We start from the raw sequence: 27,714 nt of genomic DNA on the forward strand, positions 1-27,714 counted from the left end.
GCCGCGGCGCGATTAATTTTTGTCAAGCAGTGCTGTTACACATCGGCAGGAATAGACTGCTTCAGCCAATCCCAAGGCTTTTCTTCAGCCCTCGGGGGCGGGACAGGCTGAAGGAAGGCCCCTGGGATTGGCTGGAGCAGCCTGTTCCCTGCCAATGTATACCAGCACAGCTTTAACAAAAATTAATTACGCCTCAGCCGAGCATGTGCTTACCTGCGCGCCTTTTTTGTGTAAGAGTGACCGTCTCTCCAGTCATTGCCGGCAATGCCACTGGTGGTCTCTGTGCCCCCCGGCCCTCCTGACCGCAGCTTTTTAATGTGGCTTGGCCTGTGCCTCTTGGCTGTGCCGCAGCGCGGAGACAGACACCAGATGGACGGTGTCTCTGGTGGCGGGTCCCTCCTGATCTGCTCTTAGAGTCAGAGAGAGCAATCAGAAGAGAGGGACCCATGGCACCACCATAGAGAACGGAGACAGAGGAACCACAGAAAGCGTGAGTCTGGGATGGGGGATGGACGGAGCTGGAGCAGATCGGATCGGATATGAGCTGCTACAACCACGTTGCTATGCTTAATTATTGGTAGCATTTTTATTTAATCTCATTTATATTTTCAAACATGCCAGCCAGCTTCTGCAGCATACGGATGTACTAGAGAAAGTATAAATTTTTATAGAGTCGTAAAGCGAAAGCTACATACCTGTAGAAGGTATTCTCCGAGGACAGCAGGCTGATTGTTCTCACTGATGGGTGACGTCGACGGCAGCCCCAGAACCGGAATTCTCGCTAGCAACAAAGAGTTTGCTAGCCTCGCGCTCCCGTGCGCATCGCGCATGCACGTCCGTCTTCCCGCCCGAACGCGAGCATACTCCTCAGTCCAGTAAAAAGCAAAAAAAGGGAAGACACAACTCCTAAGGGGAGGTGGGCAGGATTGTGAGAACAATCAGCCTGCTGTCCTCGGAGAATACCTTCTACAGGTATGTAGCTTTCGCATTCTCTGAGAACAAGCAGGCTGCTTGTTCTCACTGATGGGGTATCCCTAGCCCCCAGGCTCACTCAAAACAACAAACATTGGTCAATTGGGCCTCACAACGGCGAGGACATAACTGAGATTGACCTAACTTATCCAACTAACTGAGAGTGCAGCCTGGAACAGAACAAAAATGGGCCTAGGGGGGTGGAGTTGGATTCTAAACCCCAAACAGATTCTGCAGCACAGACTGCCCAAACCGACTGTCGCGTCAGGTATCCTGCTGTAGGCAGTAATGAGATGTGAATGTGTGGACAGATGACCACGTCGCAGCTTTGCAAATCTCCTCAATAGTGGCTGACTTCAAGTGGGCCACTGACGCAGCCATGGCTCGAACATTATGAGCCGTGACATGACCCTCAAGAGTCAGCCCAGCCTGGGCATAACTGAAGGAAATGCAATCTGCTAGCCAATTGGATATGGTGCGTTTCCCTACAGCTACTCCCCTCTTCAGGGCTGGTCTTAGGCCGAGGCGGCCGCATAGGGCCCCGCGCTTAGGGGGGCCCCGCGCGGCACCTCAGTCAGCCTCTTCCCAGGGCCGGCAGCGATCCGACGACACGCTATTCTGCCCACCCTGGCGCCCTCTTCTCCCCCCCCAACCAACAAGGATCCTTTTTCTTTTAAATTTACCCGCCTCCGTCGCCGACTCGCTGGAATCTGACTGGACAGCACAGCAGGCATCGTCGCTGAAAGCGCTCCTCCCCTCCCAAGTGCACCCGACATCTCTAGCAGAATGGAGAAGCTTCCTTATTCGTTCATTCTCAGTGTCCCGCCCGAGGGAGGAGCGCTTTCAGCGACGATGCCTGCTGTGCTGTCCAGTCAGATTCCAGCGAGTCGGCGACGGAGGCGGGTAAATTTAAAAGAAAAAGGATGCTTGTTGGTTGGGGGGGAGAAGAGGGTGCCAGGGCGGGCAGGCAGTTGAACATGGGAGCGGGAGGGCAAGGGAGAGAGGACCTGGACATGGATGGCAGGGAGAGAGGGGGATTGCTGGATAGGGATGAATGGAGGGGGCAGGGGACAAAGGAGCATGGGAGGGCAGGGCTCAGGGAGAGAGGGGAATTGCTGGATAGCGATGAATGGAGGGGGCAGGGGACAGAGGAGCATGGGAGGTCAGGGCTCAGGGAGAGAGGGGAATTGCTGGATAGGGATGAATGGAGGGGGCAGGGGACAGAGGAGCATGGGAGAGCAGGGCTCAGGGAGAGAGGGGAATTGCTGGATAGGGATGAATGGAGGGGGCAGGGGACAGAGGAGCATGGATGGGAGGGCAGGGCTCAGGGAGAGAGGGGAATTGCTTTATAGGGATGAATGGAGGGGGCAGGGGACAGAGGAGCATGGGAGGGCAGGGCTCAGGGAGAGAGGGGAATTGCTTTATAGGGATGAATGGAGGGGGCAGGGGACAGAGGAGCATGGGAGGGCAGGGCAGGGCTCAGGGAGAGAGGGGAATTGCTGGACATGGAGGGCAGGGGAGAGAAGAGAAATGTTGGGCAAGAATGGAGGGAAGGAAAGACTAAGGAAGGAGATGCACATGGATGGAGGGGAAGGGATAGAGGAGAAATGCTGGCCATGGATGTAGGGGAGGGGAGGAAAGTAGGTGCACATGGAAGGAGGGGAGTGAGGAGAAATGCTAGATATGCATGGAGGGGAAATTGCTGAATTTAAGGGCTGCATTGGAACACTGAAGGCAGATGCTGAAACTCGAGAAAGGATAGGGACAGGGCTACAGATGGTAGACAGGACACATAAGGACACAGGAGGATGGTGGACATGGTGAGAGAAAAAATATCAAATGGAAAGAAGACACTGCATAAAACAGAAGACACTGGGACCAAAGCGAATAGAAAAACCAAATAATCAGACAACAAAGGTAGAAAAAAGTATTTTATTCAGAATTTATTAATTGGAATATGTCAGCTTTTGGAAATGTGCATAGGGCCCCGCACTTGCTAAGACCGGCCCTGCCCCTCTTGTTGGGATCAAAAGAAACAAACATTTGGGCGGGCTGTCTGTGGGGCTGTGTCCCACCAAATTGGTCTGCATAGGGCCCCGCACTTGCTAAGACCGGCCCTGCCCCTCTTGTTGGGATCAAAAGAAACAAACATTTGGGCGGGCTGTCTGTGGGGCTGTGTCCGCTCCAGATAGAAGGCCAATGCTTTCTTGCAGTCCAATGTATGCAGTTGACGTTCAGCAGGGCGGGTATGAGGACGGGGAAAGAATGTTGGCAAGACAATTGACTGGTTCAGATGGAACTCCGACACCACCTTCGGCAAGAACTTAGGGTGAGTGCATAGGACTACTCTGTTATGATGAAACTTTGTATAAGGAGCATGAGCTACCAAGGCTTGAAGCTCACTGACACTACGAACTGAAGTGACTGCCACCAAGAAAATGACCTTCCAGGTCAAGTACTTCAGATGACAGGAATCCAGTGGCTCAAAAGGAGGTTTCATCAGCTGGGTGAGAATGACATTGAGATCCCATGACACTGTAGGAGGTTTGATGGGGGGCTTTGACAAAAGCAAACCTCTCATGAAGCGAACAACTAAAGGCTGTCCTGAGATCGGCTTACCTTCCACACGGTAATGGTACGCACTAATCGCACTAAGATGAACCCTTATAGAGTTGGTCTTGAGACCAGACTCAGACAAGTGTAGAAGGTACTGAAGCAGGGTCTGTGTAGGACAAGAACGAGGATCTAGGGCCTTGCTATCACACCAAACGGTAAACCTCCTCCATAAAAAGAAGTAACTCTTTTTAGTGGAATCTTTTCTGGAAAAAAGTAAGATTCGGGAGTCACCCTCTGAAAGACCCAAGGAGGCAAAGTCTACACTCTCAACATCCAGGCTGTGAAAGCCAGGGACTGGAGGTTGGGATGCAGAAGCGCCCCCTCGTTCTGAGTGATGAGGGTTGGAAAACACTCCAATCTCCACGGTTCTTCGGAGGACAGCTCCAGAAGAAGAGAGAACCAAATCTGACGCGGCCAGAAAGGTGCAATCAAAATCATGGTTCCGCAATCTCGCCTGAGTTTCAGTAAAGTCTTCCCCACCAAAGGTATGGGAGGATACGCATACAGGAGGCCCTCCCCCCAATGAAGGAGGAAGGCATCCGATGCTAGTCCGCCGTGGGCCTGAAGTCTGGAACAGAATTGAGGGACCTTGTGATTGATCTGAGTGGCAAAAAGATCTACCGAGGGGGTGCCCCACGCTTGGAAGATCTTGTGTACTACTCCCGAGTTGAGAGACCACTCGTGAGGTTGCATTATCCTGCTCAACCTGTCGGCCAGACTGTTGTTCACGCCTGCCAGATACGTGGCCTGAAGAAACATGCCATTCTGGCGAGCCCAAAGCCACATTCTCATGGCTTCCTGACACAGAGGGCAAGATCCTGTGCCCCCCTGCTCGTTGATGTAATACATGGCAACCTGGTTGTCTGTCTGAATTTGGATAATCTGATAGGACAGCCAATCCCGGAAAGCCTTTAGAATGTTCCAGACCGCTCGTAACTCCAGAAGATTGATCTGAAATCGTCTTTCCTGGAGGGACCAATATCCTTGGGTGTGAAGTCCATCGACATGAGCTCCCCACCCCAGGAGAGACGCATCTGTAGTCAGCACTTTTTCGGCTGAGGAATTTGAAAAGGACGTCCCAGGGTCAAATTGGATCGAATTGTCCACCAATGTAGGGATTCGAGAAAACTCGTGGATAGGTGGATGATGTCCTCTAGATTCCCAGCAGCTTGGTACCACTGGGAAGCTAGGGTCCATCGAGCTGATCTCATGTGAAGACGGGCCATGGGAGTCACATGAACTGTGGAGGCCATGTGGCCGAGCAATCTCAACATCTGCCGAGCTGTGATCTGCTGAGAAGCCCGCACCTGAGAGACGAGAGCCAGGAGATTGTCAGCTCTTGTCTCGGGAAGGTAGGCACAAGCTGTCTGAGAGTCCAGCAGAGCTCCTATGAATTCTAATTTCTGTACTGGAAGAAGGTGGGACTTTGGATAATTTATCACAAACCCTAGTAGCTGCAGGAGTTGAATAGTCATCCACATTGACTGTAGGGCTCCTGCTTCTGAGGTGTTCTTCACCAGCCAATCGTCGAGATAGGGGAACAAGTGCACTCCCAGTCTGCGGAAAGCCGCCGCTACGACAGCCAGGCATTTTGTGAATACTCTGGGCGCAGAGGCGAGACCAAAGGGTAGCACACAGTACTGAAAATGCCGTGTCCCCAGACGGAATCGCAGATACTGTCTGTGAGCTGGCAGTATCGGAATGTGAGTATAAACAACCTTTAAGTCCAGAGAGCATAGCCAATCGTTTTCCTGAATCATGGGAAGAAGGGTGCCCAGGGAAAGCATCCTGAACTTTTCTCGGACCAGGTATTTGTTCAGGGCCCTTAGGTCTAGGATGGGACGCATCCCCCCAGTTTTCTTTTCCACAGGGAAGTACCTGGAATAGAATCCCAGCCCTTCTTGCCCAGGTGGCACGGGCTTGACCGCATTGGCGCTGAGAAGGGCGGAAAGTTCCTCTGCAAGTACCTGCTTGTGTTGGAAGCTGAAGGACTGAGCTCCCGGTGGGAAATTTGGTGGTTTTGAGATCAAATTGAGGGCGTATCCTAGTCAGACTATTTGGAGAACCCACTGGTCGGAGGTTATGAGAGGCCACCTTTGGTGAAAAAATTTTAACCTCCCTCCGACCGGCAGATAGTCCAGCACAGACACATTGATGTCGGCTATGCTCAACTGGAGCCAGTCAAAAGCCTGTCCCTTGCTTTTGCTGGGGAGCTGCAGAGGCCTGCTGAGGCACACGCTGTTGACGAGAATGAGCGCGCTGGGGTTTAGCCTGAGCCGGCTGTTGGGAAGGTGGATTGTACCTGTGCTTATTAAAAGCATAGGGAGCATTCCTCTTTCCCCAAAAAAATCGTCTACCAGTTGAGGTAGATGCTGAAGGCGCCCGGTGGGAGAGCTTATCGAAAGCAGTATCCCGCTGGTGGAGCTGTTCTACCACCTGTTCGACCTTCTCACCAAAAATATTATCCCCCCGGCAAGGCACATCCGCCACTCACTTCTGGACTCTACTGTCTAGGTCAGTGGCACGCAGCCATGAGAGCCTGCGCATCACTATACCCTGAGCAGCAGCCCTGGATGCAACATCAAAAGTATCATAAGCACCCCTGGACAGGAATTTACGACATGCTTTCAACTGCCTGACCACCTCCTGAAACGGCTTGGCTTGCTCAGAAGGAAGCTTGTCCACCAAGTCTGCCAACTGCCGCACATTATTCCGCATGTGAATGCTCGTGTAGAGCTGGTAAGACTGAATTTTGGACACGAGCATAGCAGAATGGTAGGCCTTCCGCCCAAAAGAATCCATAGTTCTAGACTCACGCCCAGGGGGCACCGAGGCGTAATCCCTAGAACTCTTGGCCTTCTTAAGGGCCAAATCCACCACCCCAGAGTCATGAGGCAATTGGGTCTTCATTAACTCTGGGTCCCTGTGGATTCGGTACTGGGACTCAATTTTCTTGGGAATGTGGGGAGTAGTTAATGGCTTCACCCAGTTCGTCAACAATGTCTGCCTAAGGACATTATGAAGAGGAACTATGGTGGATTCCTTAGGTGGAGATGGATAGTCCAGGACCTCGAACATCTCAGCCCTGGGCTCATCCACCGTCTCCACGGGGAAGGGAATGGTTGTAGACATTTCCCGGACAAATGAAGAGAAGGAAAGACTCTCCGGGGGAGAAAGCTTGCTCTCAGGTGAGGGAGTAGGATCGGAACGCAGACCACAGGACTCCTCATCCGAGAAATACCTGGTGTCCTGCTCCACTTCCCACGAGTCCTCTCCATCGGTATCGGACATGAGTCGGTGAACCTCGGTCCGAAGCCGAGCCCGTCTCGATGCCGAGGAACGATGTCCTTCGTGGCGGTGTCGAAAGGAAGACCCCCGAGCCGCAGGCGATGAAGCTTCCTCCAGCGACGTCGGCGGAGAGGCAACCTGGGTGGTGGCCGATACCGGTACCGGGGTCGGAGACCTCACCACGGGTGAAGAGCCAACCGCTGCCTCCCTCAACGGTACCGACAGCGCAAGCACCTGCGGTACCAGAACAGACGGTACCGATGGTGCAAGCACCGAAGGTACCGGAGATGGTCGCAACAGCTCTCCCAGAATCTCTGGCAGTACGGGCCAGAGGCTCTCGTTCAGAGTAGCTGTAGACAAAGGCAAAGGAGCCGGTACAGGCGACAACGACAGAACCTGTCTGGGGCTCGGAGTCGGTACCGGGCTGTCCTGGGCAGAGCGCACCGACACCTCCTGAATGGAGGGCGAGCGATCCTCCCGGCGTTGGTGCTTCTCAGGTGCTGATGTCCTTGGTGTCCCGAAGCTCTCGGTACCGTGGCGGGAAGGTGACCGATGGCAATGCTTCTTAGCCTTTGCTCAAAGCACGCCAACGGTACCCTCCGGTACCGAAGAAGGTCGATCCCGGGGAGGCCTGTAGAACAGGAGTCCTCGAGGCAGGTGGAGACCCGCTCAATGGCTCACCGCCACCAGAATGGGACCTATAGACAGCCCTTACCTGCACTCTGGACGTCGATGCAGTCTCCGGTACCGACATCGATACCGGCAATGACCTCGATACCGCCGACTTCGTCGATACCGAAGGACCGGACCTGGCTCCGAACAAAATGTTCCACTGAGCCAATCTCGCCGCCTGAGTCCTCTTTTTCAATTGGAGGCACAAAGTACAGGCGTTGGGACGATGACCAGCTCACAAACACTGAAGACACGAAACGTGTCTGTCAGTGAGCGAGATTGTCCAGTTGCACGACGTGCACTTTTTAAAGCCGCTGGTAGGCTTCGCGGACATGGGCGGAAAAATCACGGCGGTGAGGTTGAACACGATGGTGTCGGAAAAAAAGGACACCAAAAAAAAAAGAAAAAAGGGGTCCCGCATGGGCGGCCCAAAATGGCCGCCGAAGAAAAAGAAAGAAAACTTACGGGAGCAAACTTCTACGAAAATAAAGGAAAAAACTTTTTTTTTTAAACAGAAGATCGCGGAAAACAAAAAGAGCCGAAAAACCGGCAAAAAAACTCACGGGGAGTCTGTAGAACCGCAGCGAGGGGTCTCTGGGGCACAGAACAGCAGCGAAGCAGCGCCCCGAACCACGGAAAAAACAAGACTGAGGAGCACGCTCGCGTTCGGGCGGGAAGACGGTCACTCATGCGCGATGCGCACGGGAGCGCGAGGCTAGCAACCTCTTTGTTGCTAGGGAGAATTCCAGTTCTGGGGCTGCCGTCGACGTCACCCATCAGTGAGAACAAGCAGCCTGCTTGTCCTCGGAGAATTTGTTATAAATCGTAATCAGTGTGTCATTTGGAGGGTCTTGTTATAGGGACACCCTAGCACGTGTTTTAAGTGCAGAGATTTTTTTTCTCCTGGTAAAAGGTCCACTAAAACAGACATCATGTTATGAGAATTAGGTGCTCAACATTCAGAGTTCTATCTATCTATTTACTTATTTTTGGCATTTTATCCCACATTAAACATGAATTAGATTTGAACCTGGGAACATTTAAAATCTTTTTTTTTCTGGCGAGAATAATGCATTTCCCCCTCCCAGGCTCTCTCCCTGGGTATAGCCAGCCCTACAATTTGGGGGGGGGGGGGGGCAGAGTTGGACTGGGGCCTCCAGTCCACCTCTGAGCCCTCCCCCCCAAAAAAAATTGCACGGCTGACTATACCCGGGGAGAGAGCCTGTTGTTAAACATTTACCAGCACACCACTGGTAGCAACGCAACTAATTGGGAAGCAAAGCAAGTGCTGAGCAGACTTCTAAAGTCTGTGCCTTGATTGTGGTTGAATAGATTTGGATGGACTAGAGTGGAGCTTTTAAGGGGCTTTGACAGCTTCAGAAATTTAGAACAAGGACCATGCTGGGCAGACTTCTACGGTTTATGCCTGAAAGGCTCCGCTTAACACAAGACTACCTCTACTTCAGGAAGCAGGTGAAAGCTTGGCTCGTCAACCAAGCCTTTAATGGAAGAAGTAACTAACTTGCTAGTCTCACACACACACACAAAGATTGACTCGGGCTGCACATACTGCAGCAGGACATGCTTATCCACTCCTACCCTAGCTGACATAATATTTAACCATCTCTCTGACCTCACGTGAAACTTTCTTCAAATCAATCACTTTACTTTCTAATTCTTCCTACTTTCTTACTCATCTATATGTTACAACTTTGCCTTACCATTCACTACCAATTATAATGTTCTAGTACATATTGCGTTGTCATTGCAAGTAGTATACCATGCCATACTTTGTATTGTTGTTCGAATATTTTTACTCCACTAATTGCCTCCTGCTCATGTTTGATCTATTCTTACTTTACACTGCCTTGAGTGAATTCCTTCAAAAAGGCGATAAATAAATCCGAATAAATAAATAAATATGGCCTGAAAATGGCAAGGACAAATCACAATCAGGTATACATATGAAGTATCACATCATAAATTGGGCAGACTGGATGGACTGTACAGGTCTATATCTGCCACCATCTACTATGTTACTCACGTTATAAAATCATCCTCTACCTACATGAATTTGCATGCACTAAAAGGGCAGTTATATGAAATAGGTGCTAATTTGTACACATATGTTATTTGAGTAGGGGTCAGATTCAGTGAATTCCACCAAAAAGTAGGTGCTGGGAAAAATTTATGCTCAGTGCTATTCTAGACAGGTCACTCCAGGCTTGACAGTGTTTATAAAAGATTGCTTAGTGCATATTCTAGTGCCCAGCTTTGAGTATAAGGACTTACACCAACTGAAACCTGGTGTAAATTCTGTTCCGCAACTTGAGTGCGCAACCTCCAAATTCTAGAACACTGCACGTAATTCTTTGGAATGCCCCTGACCCGCCCATTCCCCTCCCATAGACACGCCCCATTTTGGGTTGCACAAGAGGATTTGGACGCAAATCTTTATAGCATTGCACACAGCCAGACCCGTGCGTAAACCCAAATTAGAGCCAATTGACATCAATAATTCTTAACAATTATGTAATTTATTGGCGTGCAGATCTCAGGAATGATCACAATTTTGGGGGCCCAAATTTGGGATCCATTTATAGAATCCAGGGGTAGATGTTCAGAATACATACATACGAGTGTGTAGGCCAAAAGGCCATGCATGGGGCAGATCCTGGGTGGAGAGTACGTGGGCTCACACTTAACATACATGCCTTTATACATGTACAATAAGTTGCATGCATATGTCCTGCATTTCAGGGTGAGCATTCGCACCAGCTCTATGACTATCATAGGGGATCGCACCTAACATAATGTATTGTTTTAAATTGACCTCTTTTAGACCCCTTCTGGACTTTTCCAAATGGGGAGGGGAACATCTTAAGTTCATCCAGAAGATTCTTTATAGTTTCCCTCCAATCCCAGGGTGGTTGGTTCTGGGGAGGCATCAGAAGGCGTAATTCAAAACTGATCCCCATGACCTCTGCTTTCTGCCTTTCTGGATCTAGGTGTATTCTGGGCCATTTATGTTCCCACATATAGTCTATTTGAATCTATCAGTATTTTGTGCACAAAATGAGTGTCTGGTGTGGGTTTAGTTTAGTTAGTAAAATAAGTGACAAGTAAGGAATACTTGAAAATGAAGACAGAGAAAGGTTTCAGATAGAAGGCATTTATTCTTACCAAAGTTTCAAATTAATACAGACATCGGATGGATTCTGGGTTCAATGGCACAGCGCTCTGCCGTCTGAGAAGTGTTGGGGACGACTCCGAAATTAAGCCCAAATCACCCTTCTTTTATACTCTCTTCTCTCAATAGAAGTCTATGGCTGGACCTATTTTGGGACCTGTTTTTTTTCAACTATTTCTCAATTTCTGTGGTTAAACTGTCGTGTCCTGCCATCTGTTGTTCTGTACCCAACTCTTTCCGTTCCAGCTATTGCAAGTTATTTCGCAATTTCCTCTTTTGTCAACATGTTTTTCTCTTCTGCCAGAACATCTTATTCTTAGCATATCAGTTTCACTTCCCCTTTTTCTATTATCTTATGATCTAAGTTTCATCTTATAGAAAGACAAACTCCATTTTAATAAGTGCTACATTCAATTTGTACCTGGCCTAGTCAGTGCTTTTCAGCTGCACAAAGCTATGTAGTTTGGCCTGCCACTATTCCAGTGGATAGATCTTAGGGTAGAACACATATTAACTTGCAGGAAAAGCAAGTCCATGCTCAGCCAGTCATAGATTTTTAAACCTAGCTGGTATTTTTACAGCCTGAGTCCTAAAATCTGGCCTTCCACCCTTTCGGTGGGCATCCAGTGAGGGCCTCTTGCTGTAGTATAATTATACATTCCCCACTTGTCACCCCCTCTGGAGAGGGGTGACACAAAGCTCGTCAAGCTTGTCATCATCCATTCCAGAAGGTGGTAAGCTATCAAACGAGAGGGGGAGTTTTGGTCTTACTAATTGTTAGAAGGTATGGTGCAAGATAGGAAACTTCATTCTCAGGTGCTATATTATTTGGGCATATGGAATTCCCTTTATATTACCCAATCCCTTGGGCCTTAATCTTGATGTTACCCCTCTTGAGGCTAACTCAAACCTGTAGTGAGAGAGGTTTTATGAATGGGACAAATCCATGAGTTCATCTGCAAAATCTCATGAAGTATAGGTATGTGGGTAATAGCAATTTAAGGTGGATCGTACTAATAAACACTTTCAGGTCTTTCTATGACTTCTATTGCATCTGTTGCATAGTACATGGGGAGATAATCTAATGTATCTATTTCAGTGGTCCTCGGAAGGAACAGTGGTTTTGATTAAGCATTGTTATGGTGGCTCAACAAATATACGGTTAGTACTCTGATTGCAGGCTGTTTTAGGTTGTAGGTATTCAGAATCCTTAAACAGGTCGGAATGCCTAGACCTTACTATTACTCATCATTAGCATCCAATCATGAGCACTAAAAAGTGGATAGCAAGTATGAGGTTGCCTTATACAGCAAAAATGGTTAATCCTAGGAAAATTTATATTAACAAAGGTCATGCATGAATCTTGACATATGCATAATGACCTGAAAGTATGGGAAACATTTTATATATCCGTTACCCCACTTGGAGCTTAGTCAAACCTACAGAAAGACATGCAGCTTAAGTAAGCCTAAGTAAGCCTACACCAAAGTTAAACAATTGCATAACAGGTTGATACTAACAGGGTTTACACCTACATTATGATATCAGAGCCAGTATTAGGGTTTGATGTTACCCTTGTATCGGAGAATATCAACTTCAAGTTAAATTACATCAACAGAAATAACGGGGAAACTCTTAGAAAAACATTTAGAACAATAAAGGAAATAATAGGAAAATAAAAATAAAACCTTTTCAATATATAGACAGTATTACTGCTAAACTAAAAATAAGACAAAACATGAATCTATAATGTCCATAAACAGCAACAGGAAATCTCAAGTTAAGTATCAGTTCTAAAGTCTCTTTCATCGATCATGGTTGAGACGGTGGAAGCGCTGAAGAATCTGGACGGAGATCTGGAAGATCTAACAGGGCTGGATTTTCAGACTGGCCTGCTGAAGGGAGTGGCTGGTCTTGAGATGGTTAGGCTGGTAACATCTGGTTCTGCGGCTGAGTAAACACGTATATCTTTCACATGGACCCAAGACTTGTGGTCCAGTAGTTTGCAAGGTGTAAAGATCATTGCCACAACCTTAGGGGATCTAACATCATTTGGGCCTGGATAGATCGTGAAGACGTACTTGTGGTGTACAAACTTGGATCTTTCCATGTCTTTATTCTAGGCATGCACCATCATTATTAGTCCATCAAGAGTCAGAGGCTGGCAAAGGAATAAGCAAAATAACTGTATGCCTGAATGATACATCGCTATATCTTGGTGGGCATAATCAGTGTGAATTGAATAAGCAAAAATAATATATAAATGTCAAGAGAAATGAAAGACAATGTAAACATGGAGAAATCAGTGCTAATTAAGTGCAAAAACAAAAGGGAAACCATAAGGGTTAAATAATGAAAAGCCAATTTTCATTAATAGCAATAGTATATATAAAATTATATCTCCTGTTTGGTAGGGGTCAATTGCAACCCTCTTAATACTAGAAATTGGGATGTGCATAATATATCCCCACTTCTGGCTTGCATAACGTGCGAGACAGATTGGTAATTTTAACGAACACATGATCAAAATAACAATGGTTAAGTATATGGAACAAAATAAGTACAAAAACTAACAATAAAAATTTAGAGATGATGGTAAATGTTCAAGTTATTGATGTATGGAGGGCAATGTGTTGCCATCTATCGCCAATAGATATGGAATCTTCACCTGCGATGACTAACATTCACCAAGGGTTGAGCCCTCAGCTGCAGGAGGCCAGCAGGACTTACGAGCTAGACGATTCAGAAAGAAGGGTAGAGGCCAAAGCTTCTTGCAACTCCAGTAAGTGGAGAGCCTATCTCTTTCGCTCATGGACCAATCGATGTATCTGTTGAAACTCACACTCAATAATGTCTCGTATCTCACACCGGGTAATGTTGGGGTCTGTGCATCTGTCCTTTAATGTAGCGATTCTTTGCTGCAACATAGCCTTCAGATCAGACACATTATCGGGTAGCTCTTCTTTGCTAGCAGTCGTCTCCTCGGTGAGGGACGTCAGCATCAGAGAGGAGGGCCGTGAGGTGTATCCCTACTATGGTGTGTCCCCAAAACAGAAAAGTATCGAAAATGAAAAATTAAAAAAAAATTAAAAAAAAATTAAAAAAATGGAAAAAAAAAAAAAAAAACACTCTGAAGGGTGTAAGATAAAAATAGGCTTAATAAAAAAAAATAAAAATAAAACCAAATATGATACATCTGAATTGCAGCAAGGCATATTCAGAAGGCAATGCCAGAAAAAGGTTCCTTTAAAAAGACAAATGAAAAAAAACATTCAAAAGTTATTGACCTTCACATAGAGTTTAAGTAACCCTTTTTCAATCAGACAAAGAAGTAGGAAGAAGCATATCGCTTCAAGACAAAATCACCACGTGGCAAGAGTTAGTTGAAGCAAGGTGTTAGTTAAATACACAAAGCATACTGTTTTAAATAGAAAGGAATCAGAAAGTTGAATGCATAATTTTCCTTATTTATGACTGAAAGCTTCACCAATTCTCAATTCAAGAATACTACAAAATCTATGATCAGCGCAAAATGTTCCCCCAAATGGCCAGTTCAAGGGAATATTTCTCGCATTTATTCCATAAAACGGATAATGGTTATTAAATATTGCTTCTTTCTTAGACAAGGAAATAATGAAAAGCTTTCAGATATCACACATACCATAGAGAGATTTCAAAAATGAAGGCTTTATATTCATGAAAAAACTAAAGAAGTGAATGTAAACAGCGTAACAGTTAAAGCAGAAAACATTTTAACAATGAGCAATACACAGCTTTTATTTAAAAGGGATCCCGTATAAAGTAAAATGGCATAAATAAGTCAGTTCAGGTATATATAAAAAAACATAAAATGAATATCCTCTGGGGATCGCTCATCCCTGCAGTTGATAAGAACTCCCCAGGGAAGGTATGCATAGAAACAAATAAATAACTTGCTGACTTAGTTAGGTCATTTGTATGGTACCATAAATATACACTTGCTATTAAACCTAGAGGAATATAAAATAAAGACATGTTACCTGTAATGGAAACAGAAACATCAAACCAACACATATACAGAGAAATGGTTACCGGATACTAAATGAGGAGCCGAGTAGTTTTGAGTAACTGAGAGCAACAAAATCAAATCGTGTTCGGATTACGCCTAGTCATTATGGGGTGGGTAATATTGATCCCTAAATCTGTGGTCACTGCGGACGGTGTTGATCCGGGTTCCATAAAGGGAATGACTGCCGTTCAGGGGGATTTTGACGGATCTGCGATTTTCTAAATCTATATGGCTGTGTCTGAAGACATTCAGCAGCATAATGACCGTATTGTTGGCAGCGATAACAGAGCACATCAGGATAGCGATCAGGGCTAGGCCAGGAACGATAGTCTCGTTTTCGCCTAGTATCTCCAAGAGGGCCCCTTGGGGGACCTCGCTGGGGTTGAGAGCGACGACCTCTTTCTTCAGGGTAATCAATTCTACGGTCTGGGCGGTAGGGCCGTGGGCCCTGATTTCGGGTGTTATTGTCATAGCGTTGATCAGCATACATAACAATAACAGGGGGAGAAGTGTTAGGAGTATTGGTATTGGTGTCAGAGCTCTTAGAGGCTCTTTTCTCTTTGAGATCTTCAGTCTGTAGCACCTCCAAGTTAGTGTGTACTGTCTTACGATGTTGGGCTTCATTTTGCTTGCTTTTAATAAGTCGTCTGCAATGATGAAGGATGTGTTCACGAATTTTAGGCCATTTTTCTAATTGGAGACCCACGGTGTTCTCTAACTTAAGTTTAATTTCTGAAGGTAAGGTTCCCTTCAGTAAATGGTAGAATACTGGGAGGGCATTATCAGAGTCAAATTTTTCCTCTGTTTCTTCCTTATAGAGGTCTTGGAGTCTGAGTAAATAGGCCTCAATAGGCTCTGAATCCATTTCCCATCTTTGGGAAGTGATAACCGAAAAGTCTTTAAGAGCCGGATACATGGTCCGGATTTCCTGGAATACTTTGGTCTGAATCTCTGTTAAAGGATTGCCATCATACTCGGTATCTGTTACAAATTTGGCATATCCTGATTGGGTGAATATGTCAGTGACACTGGCGTGTGGGGTTCTGCCCAAAAGCGCTTTCATGTCTCCAACTGACAGGGTGGTACCTAGTGTGATGTCCTGAAATTTCTTCAACCATCGGTTACCTCCTAATGTAATATCCGGGAGTTGCAGTATGAGGCTATTTAATTCAACTGCTGAAAGTGGAGTGTACTCCGTATGAGGAACACCACCTGACATCTTATTTAACAAGGGAAAAAGTTTTACTTTTTCAAAGGGTTTAATCAATGAAGATGTAAGGAGATCAATTGATGCGGTTGGGGGAAATTGATTCTCGTACTTTTTCCAAACCTGAAGACCTTGGATTAGATAAAGGGTTGTTTTCTGATCCCAATGGGGGTCGGGGTGGTCATAAATTAGATCTCTTACAAGTGAAAGCTTGTCAGAACGTAAGGATCCTTCACGTGGGAAGAGAGCGGACTGGGGCTGGAGCGCCTCAGACCATCCTGCGAGATTATCAACCCATGGGTGAACGTAATGCCATGAATTCTCATGCAAAGCCACATATTGGGCAGGTGTGCTAGGCGGACTAGATAAGATAGGGTCGGTACTGATATTCAAACTTGTAGGGTGTGGGGAATTGTCAATAACCGCAAGGCAGCGGCTAGATCCTTCATCAGTAAGATAACTGTGAGGATGGCGCTGTCTAGTATGATGAGAAATAACATCATGTTGTTGAGGAAACTCAGATTTTGGTGCAACAGATACCACGGTGTCCGGGGTATCAGGGTGCGGTTGCGTTGTCAGGGACTTGTGTAAGGAACGAAGTCCTTCTGAAACAAACGCGAGGCCATCTCCCATACTAGCCAATGTGTGATCGTATTGTTCTTCCGAGGGGACTGGGGTATTAGGTAACGTGAAACGAGGTGAATCGTCTGCAAGGGAAGGGATTACTTCACTATCTGAAAAAGAGGAGAAATGGAACATCGGAGGAGGCTCGTTTCGAATATCCTCTATGTCCGATTTTGTGGGGAGTTGTTGTTTTAAAACTTCCCATGCTTCGTCTAATGGGGAGAGTCTAACCTTCGGTCGCTCCTTATTAGCTGGTTTGGCTGGGAGTACCAAGGGACGCATTGGCCGTGCACCTAACGTGTCCCATCTAGGAGGAATAGAACACTGAGGTTCTAGAATGGGCATTGAAGGGTTCACTGGAGCAGGGGGTGGTTTAATGAAACCCCGATCATAGAGTTCCTGACAAATAGCCCGTGTCTGTGTAGCAGGACTACATGGAATGAAACCCATCTGTCGTAATTGAGACAGGATAGACTGTAGGGATTCAGCTGGCAAGGGACCAGTTTGGACAGAAGAGTCCAAAGGTAGTGGTGGAGGTGATGTCTGAGTTGTGTGTCCCATATGTGGGTAGGTAGTCGTTTGGGTGGTCATGTGTGAGGTCAATCCTGATCCTAGGCTAGGGTAGGTGGAGGTCTGGGCAGCTACGTCAATTTGACTGATAGCAGGGTACTGGACGGTGGCCGGAACTGATGGGTTCGGGACACAAGGATATTGCTCAATAATGGGAGGGGGTATCTCCATCTCATAGCCTCCAAGAGTACGATATACATGAGGCGGTGGTGGGGTTAGCGTCTGGGTTGTTGCTTGCATCGTTGGAGCAGAGGTAACAGTGGGTAATTGGGCCGAAATCAGGGCTACTGGTTGGGCCACTGGGATTGTTGAAGGGGTTAAAGGCGTCTGAGTTTGTACTGACCCCTGAGATATTGGAATTGAGTTTTTTTGTGATGAGGGAAGAGATAGATCAACAACACCGGCGATGTGCACGGTAGTAGGTGGGTCAAATATCATAGGAGCGGGAGGTACCGCAGGCAGCGAGGGTATCACTGTCTGAGATCCTTGAGATAAGGGGGTCTGTGTCTGAGATCCCTGAGAAATCTGTAGCTGAGGTTTATCACAATATCCTGGGGGTATTGGTGTATATCCCACTGCACATGGTAGAAGCTTGGTAGTACCTGCAGCGGTAGCAGCATCATAGGGTGGTGGGGCAGTAGGTGTTATTGCCTCTTGGTAAGGGGCTTGATCGCAATCAGACTTCGCTAGGGCTCTGTCATGCTGGTTTTGTGCAATAAGTATAAATTTATTAATAGCAGCTAAATGCTTATCCCTAGATTTTCCTGTTTTGTTGGATTCATTATAGCAGACCAAGGCTTGGAGTTTGCCCTGATCAAATGAGCCCCTTGATGGCCATTCCAGTCCTTGATCCTTAGCGGACCAAGCGGTATGCCAGGTTTGACATAACCGGGTAAGTTCTTTTCTATCAGCGGGAAAGAAATTAAGGACTCTTTCCAAGGGAGTAGGGGACGAGGAAGTGGGCATAGTGGGATCAGAAATAGGGGGAAGACAATTCACATAGGAACTCATAGAAGAGTGTATTCAATATAATGCAATATCTACAAGTGAGATGGTTCAAATCAAAATGCTGAGGTCTATAACAGGGGCAACTAAACAAAACCATGCACGGGAAAATTATCTAAACAAAAGAACATGCATCATGCGTATAACAAAAACACTTATACTCACGCGTCTTCAAGAGCGTCCCATTGGCGGAACCTAAAACATAAATTACTAATTGGCGGAAAGCTCAATGCTTTTGCCGCAGGTTATATTAACAAAGAAATGATAGCCATGAACATGAGAATAGTGCAGGAGTCAGTTGTGTCACTTACTATATATAACCTACTCTAAAAATACTGCCCTCCAGAGTATGCTTCTATAGAAATTGACCATGGGATAACACTCGCCATGAATTTTGACATGGGATAACACTCGCCATGTGATGGGACTACACTCGCCTGGGATCGCACATGGGATAACACTCGCCATGAATTTGGATATGGGATAACACTCGCCATATTGAAAACCCCAAAAGTGGGGGAAGCAAAAACTCCAAAAAAAGATTTTAGCGAACAGCGAAAATAAGTTCTCTAAAATTAAAGGGCAGCGATCTAATTGGTTTTCGCCGGTTAGAAATATGGGAATACACTCGCCATATATGGGAATACACTCGCCATTTTGTCGCTAACCCCCAATAGATGCTTAAATATTCGTCTAGAAGAGAACAAAAATTTAGGGCCCCAGTCAACCTGTCTAAATTTGCAACTAAAGGATTTTAGACGTCTCTGTGTATCCCCAGCGCGCATCTGTACCGGTAACTTCTATATGGGCAATAGTCCAATTCAGTGAATGCAGGCCATTCCAAAAATAGAATGGGGTTCTGCTTAAAATCTAATAATTGCGATACCGTCATCCACCTTCGATGGATGTAAGCCCCAGGCATCGATATCAAACCCAATAGTTATAGCGTGACACTGGTATATAAGAAAGTATAGTATGTTCCAGGGAAAAGCCTCTGAAAATTACTATAGAAGTGGTAGAAAAATAGAGAGAAAGACGAAATATTCCAAGGCAAAACAAAACAAATGTAAGCTCTTCGGGGAAGGCACAGTCACAAAAAAGTCATTAGTTGGAACACATTAGCCAGAACTAAAAATGCCAAAGACATCACTTGTCATGCAGCAATGGAAAATAGAATTTTCCATCCAACAAGCCAGTGAAAGGAAACACCGATTTCAACAAAAGGCAAGAAAATGTATATTAACAAAGACATATTAAATATAAGAGAAGCATATAAATCAATAAATTTTGAAACAGGACACCAGAATCGTGGTGTAAAGATGACAAGCTCATACCCATAAATATACACTCAGAAAAGGGACATAAAAATAAAATAAACCCGAATGCAATGGCAGGAAGCTTTTGTGGCTAAACAGGTGAAAGAGGAAAAAGAACAAATTAAAACATGTGATTCTTACATCAAGAACTTCCAATGATACGGCATAAAACATACATACTAGTCAGTGACTGAAATGTTATGTCTAAATGATGACAAACAGAACAGCTGCAGCATTAGAAGGAAAGAGAAGGTTGGGTTATAAAGAACCAACAGGAAATAACTGAAGAAGTTAAGCAACGCTGTATTCTCCTGGTACGCAGCCATCATCTTCTCAACCGGAAAGGTAAAACATATTTTATATGCATATCTGTTAATGTAAAAGCAAAGAAATGTTTCTCTATAGTTCAGAATACTTCCACTATCATATAAGTTATACAAGGGGTTATCTAACTGTTAATGTAACAATAATCCATTGTAATTTCATGTGACTTTCTGTGTTGCATCCTAGTTCATATCAAACTTGTTATAAAGACTTACACAATTTAACTCTTTATAGAACCATATTATTTAAAAGCGATTGTCATTCTCAGGACGTGGAAATATTCATCCGGAAACATTATAACATAAGTCATTACTGCAAATGTTTAAAATAAGCCAGTGCAGGCTGTATGCACTCGGAGGACGAAAACCACAACGCAAACGAGGAAGTGCAGTATTTCCTGTAGATAACGTTATAATATAGTCAGGCTCACCGATGATTAAAAAGTATTAAAAAGCATCCTTAAAAAGAGACTTTTATAAATTTTTCTAACAATCTATAATACTGGTCAAAAGCAGGATTCAAAAACCCATGTTCCCTGAAGATAAGCAGGCTTGTGGTACAGTTTTAAGTCAAACCATGAACTAACACGATAGCACGGTGCTGGGGCTCCAACAGATATTTCTTTCAAACAAATACGCCATTAAAGCAGAGCACAAGAAACCAAAACTATATGAGTATCGGAGATCAAAAGCATATGAGAATATTATCTAAAGGGTGTATAAGATCCCCTCATATCTAGGGCAGTATAATACAAACAGATAGGAAAATAAATGACAAACCTTAAGCATTATTAATTGAAAGTATAACATTGTCCCAAAACAAATTGTGAATTAAAAGGGTGTGATAACAACTACTAGGACAAGTACAAATTTAAAATTACAACTGAAAATTAAAAAGGAATACATTTCACAGTAGCAACTATACAGGAGCAATTAACAAGGACAAGGCAATAGAATAGCGACTATGAAATAACATTAGTTATATTTTATTTGACACCCAGTGGATTAAACACGCAAAAGCAATAAAAAAGTGAGTAATGCAAACCGGAAGATGGCCGTATACTATGATAGCCAGCCATAAATTATAGTATAAAGTACTGACAGTACATGAAGGAGAAGAGCATGCTTCTGAAGTCCAGATAGCTTAGAAAAACAAGTCACAGAGACAGGGGACAGGAGAATGCTGTATAATGGACAAGAGACCTTTTGCAAGGAGAAAGTATAGGTGGAAGTGAGATAAGTTTAACAGTCTTACAGCCAAAGCTGTGACAGGAGTGAGGGGGTACAGAAAAAGTGACAAATTCACTCTGAGAAGCAGTAACAACGGCAGCTTACTGTCAGGATCGGTGCAGGACTTTTAGGACTTTTAGCAAAGACAAAATACAAAGGTAGAAGACTTAGAGCGTAGTAATAGTTGCATATATAGTGAGTATGACAGAAAGGTGTCGAAAGTGGCAGAGACGGGATTAATGCAGAGAAAAGTAAACCCGGAAGTGTAGCTAAAAGTGGCTACGGGGAAACTATGCACTTATATTCAAAGTCAGATAAATTATCTGTGGTTTCCTGTAGTTTCCGGTAGCTATAGAATTATTTAGAGTCAGATCAAGACTAGCAATCATTTGGAAAAAGCACATAAGTTATTGTTCTGTCCGTTTCCAGCTGTACGGCCCTTGTACTGAAATGCTTTTACAGCTCTGAATATGGTTCCTTAATAAGGCTGTGTTATAAAAACAGTTTTAGTTACTAATAGAAACTTGCATGTTCCTGTTTGACAGAAAGGGTGTTGCAAAGCAGGTTAGAAAAACAAATTAAAACGTGTCATTCTTTCATCATAAACTTCAAGTTTACAGTATATAACATATTGAATCAAGCAGTCCAAATACAATGCTTAATGATGACGAACAGAACAGGCTTAGCATTTGAGGGAAGGGGGGGTGAAAAGTTACCGTTCTATCCATAGGCAGAAAACACATATCTGTGAATAAGATTCCGTTTCAGCATGGCTAGGAAGTCAGCACAGTCTGAGGAGACATTGTGGTTAAGATATATACGGGTTTACAGAAAATTGTTAAAAGGATTTAATGTTGATGCAGATGTTAAAGGAAAAGGAAAATAAAAACCAGAAGGGAAGTGTGCTTCCTGTGCTTAATTTGAGTTTAGTGCTCACTGCAAGCATCGGACATTACGGCTACTGAAAATAGGACTAAACAGCACATAAAAACTTTATGCTGGTATAATTAATCAGGATAGGATTTTATCAAATCAAACATATAGAAGTTCTTAGAAACTATTATGTAAGGAAGCAGGGAGTTAATGTGTGAGGAAGTATGACAAATCTAACTACGTTGCTATTTTACTTGCTCAGATAGACCGCCGTAATCATTCTGTGTTCATATAAAAGCTGTCAATTCTACACTTGATACGGCAACTCCTTCAAAGCAAAAAAATTTTTAATGTCTTCTACTGTGTCTTTAAAATAACGGCAATCTAAATTTCCTTACTACCAGTATATCACTTGATTCTGTAAAGTAAGGGTTAATTTTTAGTTTCCGGACTAAGGCTTCCTAGACGATTACAACTGAATTTATGTGCTAAGAAGTATTTTGTTTTGGCATTCTCTTGAGCCTTCCTCTGTTATAGAAGCTGAACAATCAAACTTAGCACAATTGAAAACCCATTTTTAGAAGGAAAATGCATTAAAAGGGCAGACACTATAGCATTATATCCAAAGGGTTAGAAAGTAAAGGTCAAGGGATGAACGAAAACTGTGACATAATCATAAAGATATAAGCGAGGAAGTAGAGAGAAAGAAAGGCATTCGAGACAGCTTCATTTCTCTTAAGAGAGGTCTGGCGACCATCAAAATCTAAGAAGGAATTCATTACACGCATTTATAAATGGAGAAGCTAAGGATATAGAAAAATGTGACTCGGGCAGAAATAAATCCCAAAAGCAGTGAGAAAGCAGTGGCGTGAGACACTAGAGAGGAAATCCTGGGTCTTACTGAGTGCAAGATCTACAGACAGATAGACATGAAAGCAGAACAGGAAAAAAAAACAATGGACGGCCCTAAAACACAGGGACAGTTGCCTTGAGAGGAGGACAAAGAATAAGGAGAGACGGAGATGACACAGGGATGGCTAGGAAAGCAGGAATAAAAAAATGAGCAGCATAGCACATGCAGAAAACTATAGTAGGGAGAAAGGTTAGTGGGATATAGGTTAAACTGGCATAAGGTTAAAAACACCAGCTTCTTAACGGCAAAACAAATTTTGTGGTTTCATATGTAGCTTGCATCCGGAAATGCTACAAGTATAGGAAATGTATGCCTATTAATCATGTCACATAAAGACAATGGTAAAAATCAAATACCGGAGTGAAAACCACCCTCTTTTGACTGGACCATAACAGAACAAAAACCTAAGGGGGGGCCACGCATGCAAGTACGGATTATTAGGTAAATGTTCCCTTAATTAATCCTATAAGTAAAAGTAATTAGAAAAACCATTATACAGATGTAGTTTAACTGTAATGGCAGGAAACCAAATCATATTACAAAAGGATGTACCGCAATAGTAACAAAAGGGTTTCAGAGCAAAGCTGTAAAAAGACAGAATCTGAAATGTAAGGGTTTTTGTAACAGAGAGGAAATAGAGAGAGAAAGGAAGCTAAGCGAGCCATGTGTGGTCATACAGAAAAGTCAAGGTTAAAAATGCAGAACCACATTGTGGGTTACGATAAGATCTACCAGTCTGTGTTTTGCAGCATAAAAAATTATAGAGGGAAAACGAAACCCGTCTCTAAGTTCAACTGTTCAAAGTGTCTGAAAACGGGGGAAGGGAAGAAGAAAAGATAATACAGCAATTCACAGAGACAGTGCGGGACAATTTCTTACAAGGTAGAAGCAGAATCGGAGGTTTAAGTGCAGCGCTGAGAAAAAGAGCGCCGGTCTTTTTAGAGGGAGATCACAGCAGTGTATAGGCAGGAAAAGGGGCTGTCAGTAGTTAAGTGCAGAAAAGACACAGACCGGAATGATGTCAGAGAACTGCAGTGAGAGAGAACAGGGATCAGAGTAAGTACGAAGAGAGCCAGAATAGGCAAGTGAGACGAAAAGGAGGGGGGTAATAAAAACAGGGCAATAGGGGAGGGCAATCAGGACAGAGAGATATCCTAGTTGAGAGCGCAGGACATACAGGAGGGCAGATGGAGTGTACTGTCCAAGAACTGCAGTGAGCAGTGAATGAAGGCTCGGACAGAGGTAGGAAAGGAATCAAAAGGATGGACAGAAGAGAGTGGCAGAAAAAGAACAGAGAAGAAACTGGAAAGACAGGAAAGAAATTTTTGAACACATAGATGTATCCCCTCTGGGTTCAAAAATTAGCGTGTAAAAATACAGCGTGCGAGGGTCAATATACCCTCTGGCGTACAAATGGGGGGGAGGAAGGTCAGCGAGTACGCTCAGCGACCGGGGCTCACCACTGTTTTAAATTGACCTCTTTTAGACCCCTTCTGGACTTTTCCAAATGGGGAGGGGAACATCTTAAGTTCATCCAGAAGATTCTTTATAGTTTCCCTCCAATCCCAGGGTGGTTGGTTCTGGGGAGGCATCAGAAGGCGTAATTCAAAACTGATCCCCATGACCTCTGCTTTCTGCCTTTCTGGATCTAGGTGTATTCTGGGCCATTTATGTTCCCACATATAGTCTATTTGAATCTATCAGTATTTTGTGCACAAAATGAGTGTCTGGTGTGGGTTTAGTTTAGTTAGTAAAATAAGTGACAAGTAAGGAATACTTGAAAATGAAGACAGAGAAGGTTTCAGATAGAAGGCATTTATTCTTACCAAAGTTTCAAATTAATACAGACATCGGATGGATTCTGGGTTCAATGGCACAGCGCTCTGCCGTCTGAGAAGTGTTGGGGACGACTCCGAAATTAAGCCCAAATCACCCTTCTTTTATACTCTCTTCTCTCAATAGAAGTCTATGGCTGGACCTATTTTGGGACCTGTTTTTTTTCAACTATTTCTCAATTTCTGTGGTTAAACTGTCGTGTCCTGCCATCTGTTGTTCTGTACCCAACTCTTTCCGTTCCAGCTATTGCAAGTTATTTCGCAATTTCCTCTTTTGTCAACATGTTTTTCTCTTCTGCCAGAACATCTTATTCTTAGCATATCAGTTTCACTTCCCCTTTTTCTATTATCTTATGATCTAAGTTTCATCTTATAGAAAGACAAACTCCATTTTAATAAGTGCTACATTCAATTTGTACCTGGCCTAGTCAGTGCTTTTCAGCTGCACAAAGCTATGTAGTTTGGCCTGCCACTATTCCAGTGGATAGATCTTAGGGTAGAACACATATTAACTTGCAGGAAAAGCAAGTCCATGCTCAGCCAGTCATAGATTTTTAAACCTAGCTGGTATTTTTACAGCCTGAGTCCTAAAATCTGGCCTTCCACCCTTTCGGTGGGCATCCAGTGAGGGCCTCTTGCTGTAGTATAATTATACAGTATATACCCAGTTAGGTTCGTATTCTATACAGGACTAAGAAGTTACATTCCTGTATTGAATATGCTCCCATTGCTACAACAGAAAATTATTCATAATATAGAAAAAGTACTTTCACTGTCCTAAAAATGATTTTATTAATGAGATACTTACACAATATTCTTCATTCTTAGATGGCGATACCTGTTGGAAGTGCCCAGAAGACCAATGGCCCAATCAAAAGAGAGATGCCTGCATTCCGAAAGTGATAACCTTCCTGTCTTACGAAGAGCCTTTGGGGATTGTGTTGACTTCCATCAGCATTTTCTTCTTTCTGATCACTGCTGTCATCCTGGGAATCTATATAAATTACCGAGACACTCCCTTAGTGAGAGCCAACAACCGAGATCTCAGTTATTTTCTCCTCATCTCCCTCATGGTCTGTTTTCTCTGCTCATTAATATTCATTGGCCGTCCGAACAAGGTGACCTGCATTCTCCGACAGACTGCTTTTGGGATCAATTTTTCTATTTCTCTCTCCTCAGTATTGGCAAAAACCATCACTGTGGTCACGGCCTTTCATGCCACCAAACCTGGAAGTAAGCTCCGGAAATGGATGGGTTCCAGGGTTTCAGTATCTATAGTCCTTTCTTGTACCTTTATTCAAACTGTTCTGTGTCTTGCCTGGTTATTCACTGCTCCCCCATTTCCATATCTTAATATGAGATCAGAAACTGGAACGATATTAATTGAATGTAATGAAGGATCTGTAATTGCATTTTACTGTGTTCTGGGTTACCTGGGATTTCTGGCTGGTATCAGCTTCATTGTAGCTTTCCTAGCAAGAAATCTCCCCGACACTTTCAATGAGGCCAAGTACATCACCTTCAGCATGCTGGTGTTCTGCAGTGTCTGGATCTCCTTCATTCCAACGTACCTGAGCACCAAGGGCAAGTACATGGTAGTAGTGGAGGTATTTGCTATCCTGGCCTCCAGTGCTGGACTCCTGGGCTGTATCTTTGTCCCCAAGTGTTACATTATTCTGCTAAAACCCGATAGGAACAGCAGGAAATACCTAACAAAAACTACTGGAGAAAATATTTAAATACATGCTACTCAATAAAGATAAATTGATATTGTGGCAAAATGGTGAATTTTCCAGCATATGAATTACAAAAATATTTCATGAAGTGTATTTCTCTAGTTTGGCCAGCAGGTAGTGCATGTTTATGCTTACGGCTGTTATAGAGAAGAAGTTAACCTGCAGTGATATGGCCAGCTACTTTTTAAAAAATGTTGTTCTGGGCCCTGATTGGCCCAGGATTTTAAATTCAGCTAGGATGTACTGGCTTTTTCTCTGGTCTTAGCTAGGGAGAAGAGAGAGAGAGAAAGATCTCTTTGCTGAGGTCCTGTGAACAGTTATATTAGATAACCTGTGAGAAGCTATATGTCCTGAATTTCCCAGGTACCATTTAGATAGTAAAGAAATGTTTAGATAGTGTTATAATTGATCCATATTTCAGTTACCTGTTATTGTTTGCTGGTTGCACCTTTTCTGTTCATTGTTCTAGTTTTTCATGACAATATAGTAACATAGTAGATGACGGCAGAAAAAGACCTGCACGGTCCATCCAGTCTGCCCAACAAGATAACTCATATTTGCTGCTTTTTGTGTATACCCTACTTTGATTTGTACCTATGCTCTTCAGGGCACAGACCGTATAAGTCTGCCCCGCACTATCCCCGCCTCCCAACCACCAGCCCCACCTCCCAACCACCGGCTCTGGCACAGGCACAGACCGTATAAGTCTGCCCAGCACTATCCTCACCTCCCCAGCCCTGCCTCCCAACCCCGGCTCTGGCACAAACCGTACAAGTCTGTCCAGCACTATCCCCGCCTCCCACCCACCAGTCCCGCTTCCCACCACCGGCTCTGGCACAGACCGTATAAGTCTGCCCAGCCCTATCCCCGCCTCCCAACCACCAGCCCCGCCTCCCGATCTTGACTAAGCGCCTGAGGATCCATTCCTTCGGCACAGGATTCCTTTATGCTTATCCCACGCATTTTTAGTTTATTGCCTCTGCTTATCTGGACTAAGAATCCTGGTGGTTTGTGTGTTGGGTTTGTGAGTGCTTTCTAGGAACTGTGGGACCACTGGGAGTGTGGCCCTAGTAACCTAGAAATCACTGGGGAATACCTTGAGAGCAGGAGACTCACCCATAGGCAGTTGGGACCCAGTTGGTGGGAGGAGGGTGCTACTGTACAGCACATGGCCAGGTCCATCAAGCCCAGCACTCCGTCTCTGACAGCGGCCAATCCAGGCCCCAAGAACCTGGCAAAATCCCAAAATTTAATAACGATCAATGGACTTTTCCTTCAGGAATCTGTCCAAACCCC

The 27,714-nt window shown here is 44.6% G+C and overlaps 1 protein-coding gene across 1 annotated transcript in view; it reads left to right on the forward strand.

Annotated features, from left to right (window-relative positions):
* The window catches only part of LOC115464578 (vomeronasal type-2 receptor 26-like), a 101,652-nt gene extending 75,231 nt beyond the window's left edge, over window positions 1–26,421 (forward strand). The window contains exon 5 of the mRNA XM_030194942.1: window positions 25,511–26,421. Coding sequence (XP_030050802.1) covers window positions 25,511–26,421 — 911 coding nt within the window. The remainder of the gene's footprint in view (window positions 1–25,510) is intronic.
* The last annotated feature ends 1,293 nt before the right edge of the window (window positions 26,422–27,714 follow it).

Source organism: Microcaecilia unicolor, chromosome 3 (assembly GCF_901765095.1).
Source record: "Microcaecilia unicolor chromosome 3, aMicUni1.1, whole genome shotgun sequence".
NCBI lineage: Eukaryota > Metazoa > Chordata > Amphibia > Gymnophiona > Siphonopidae > Microcaecilia > Microcaecilia unicolor.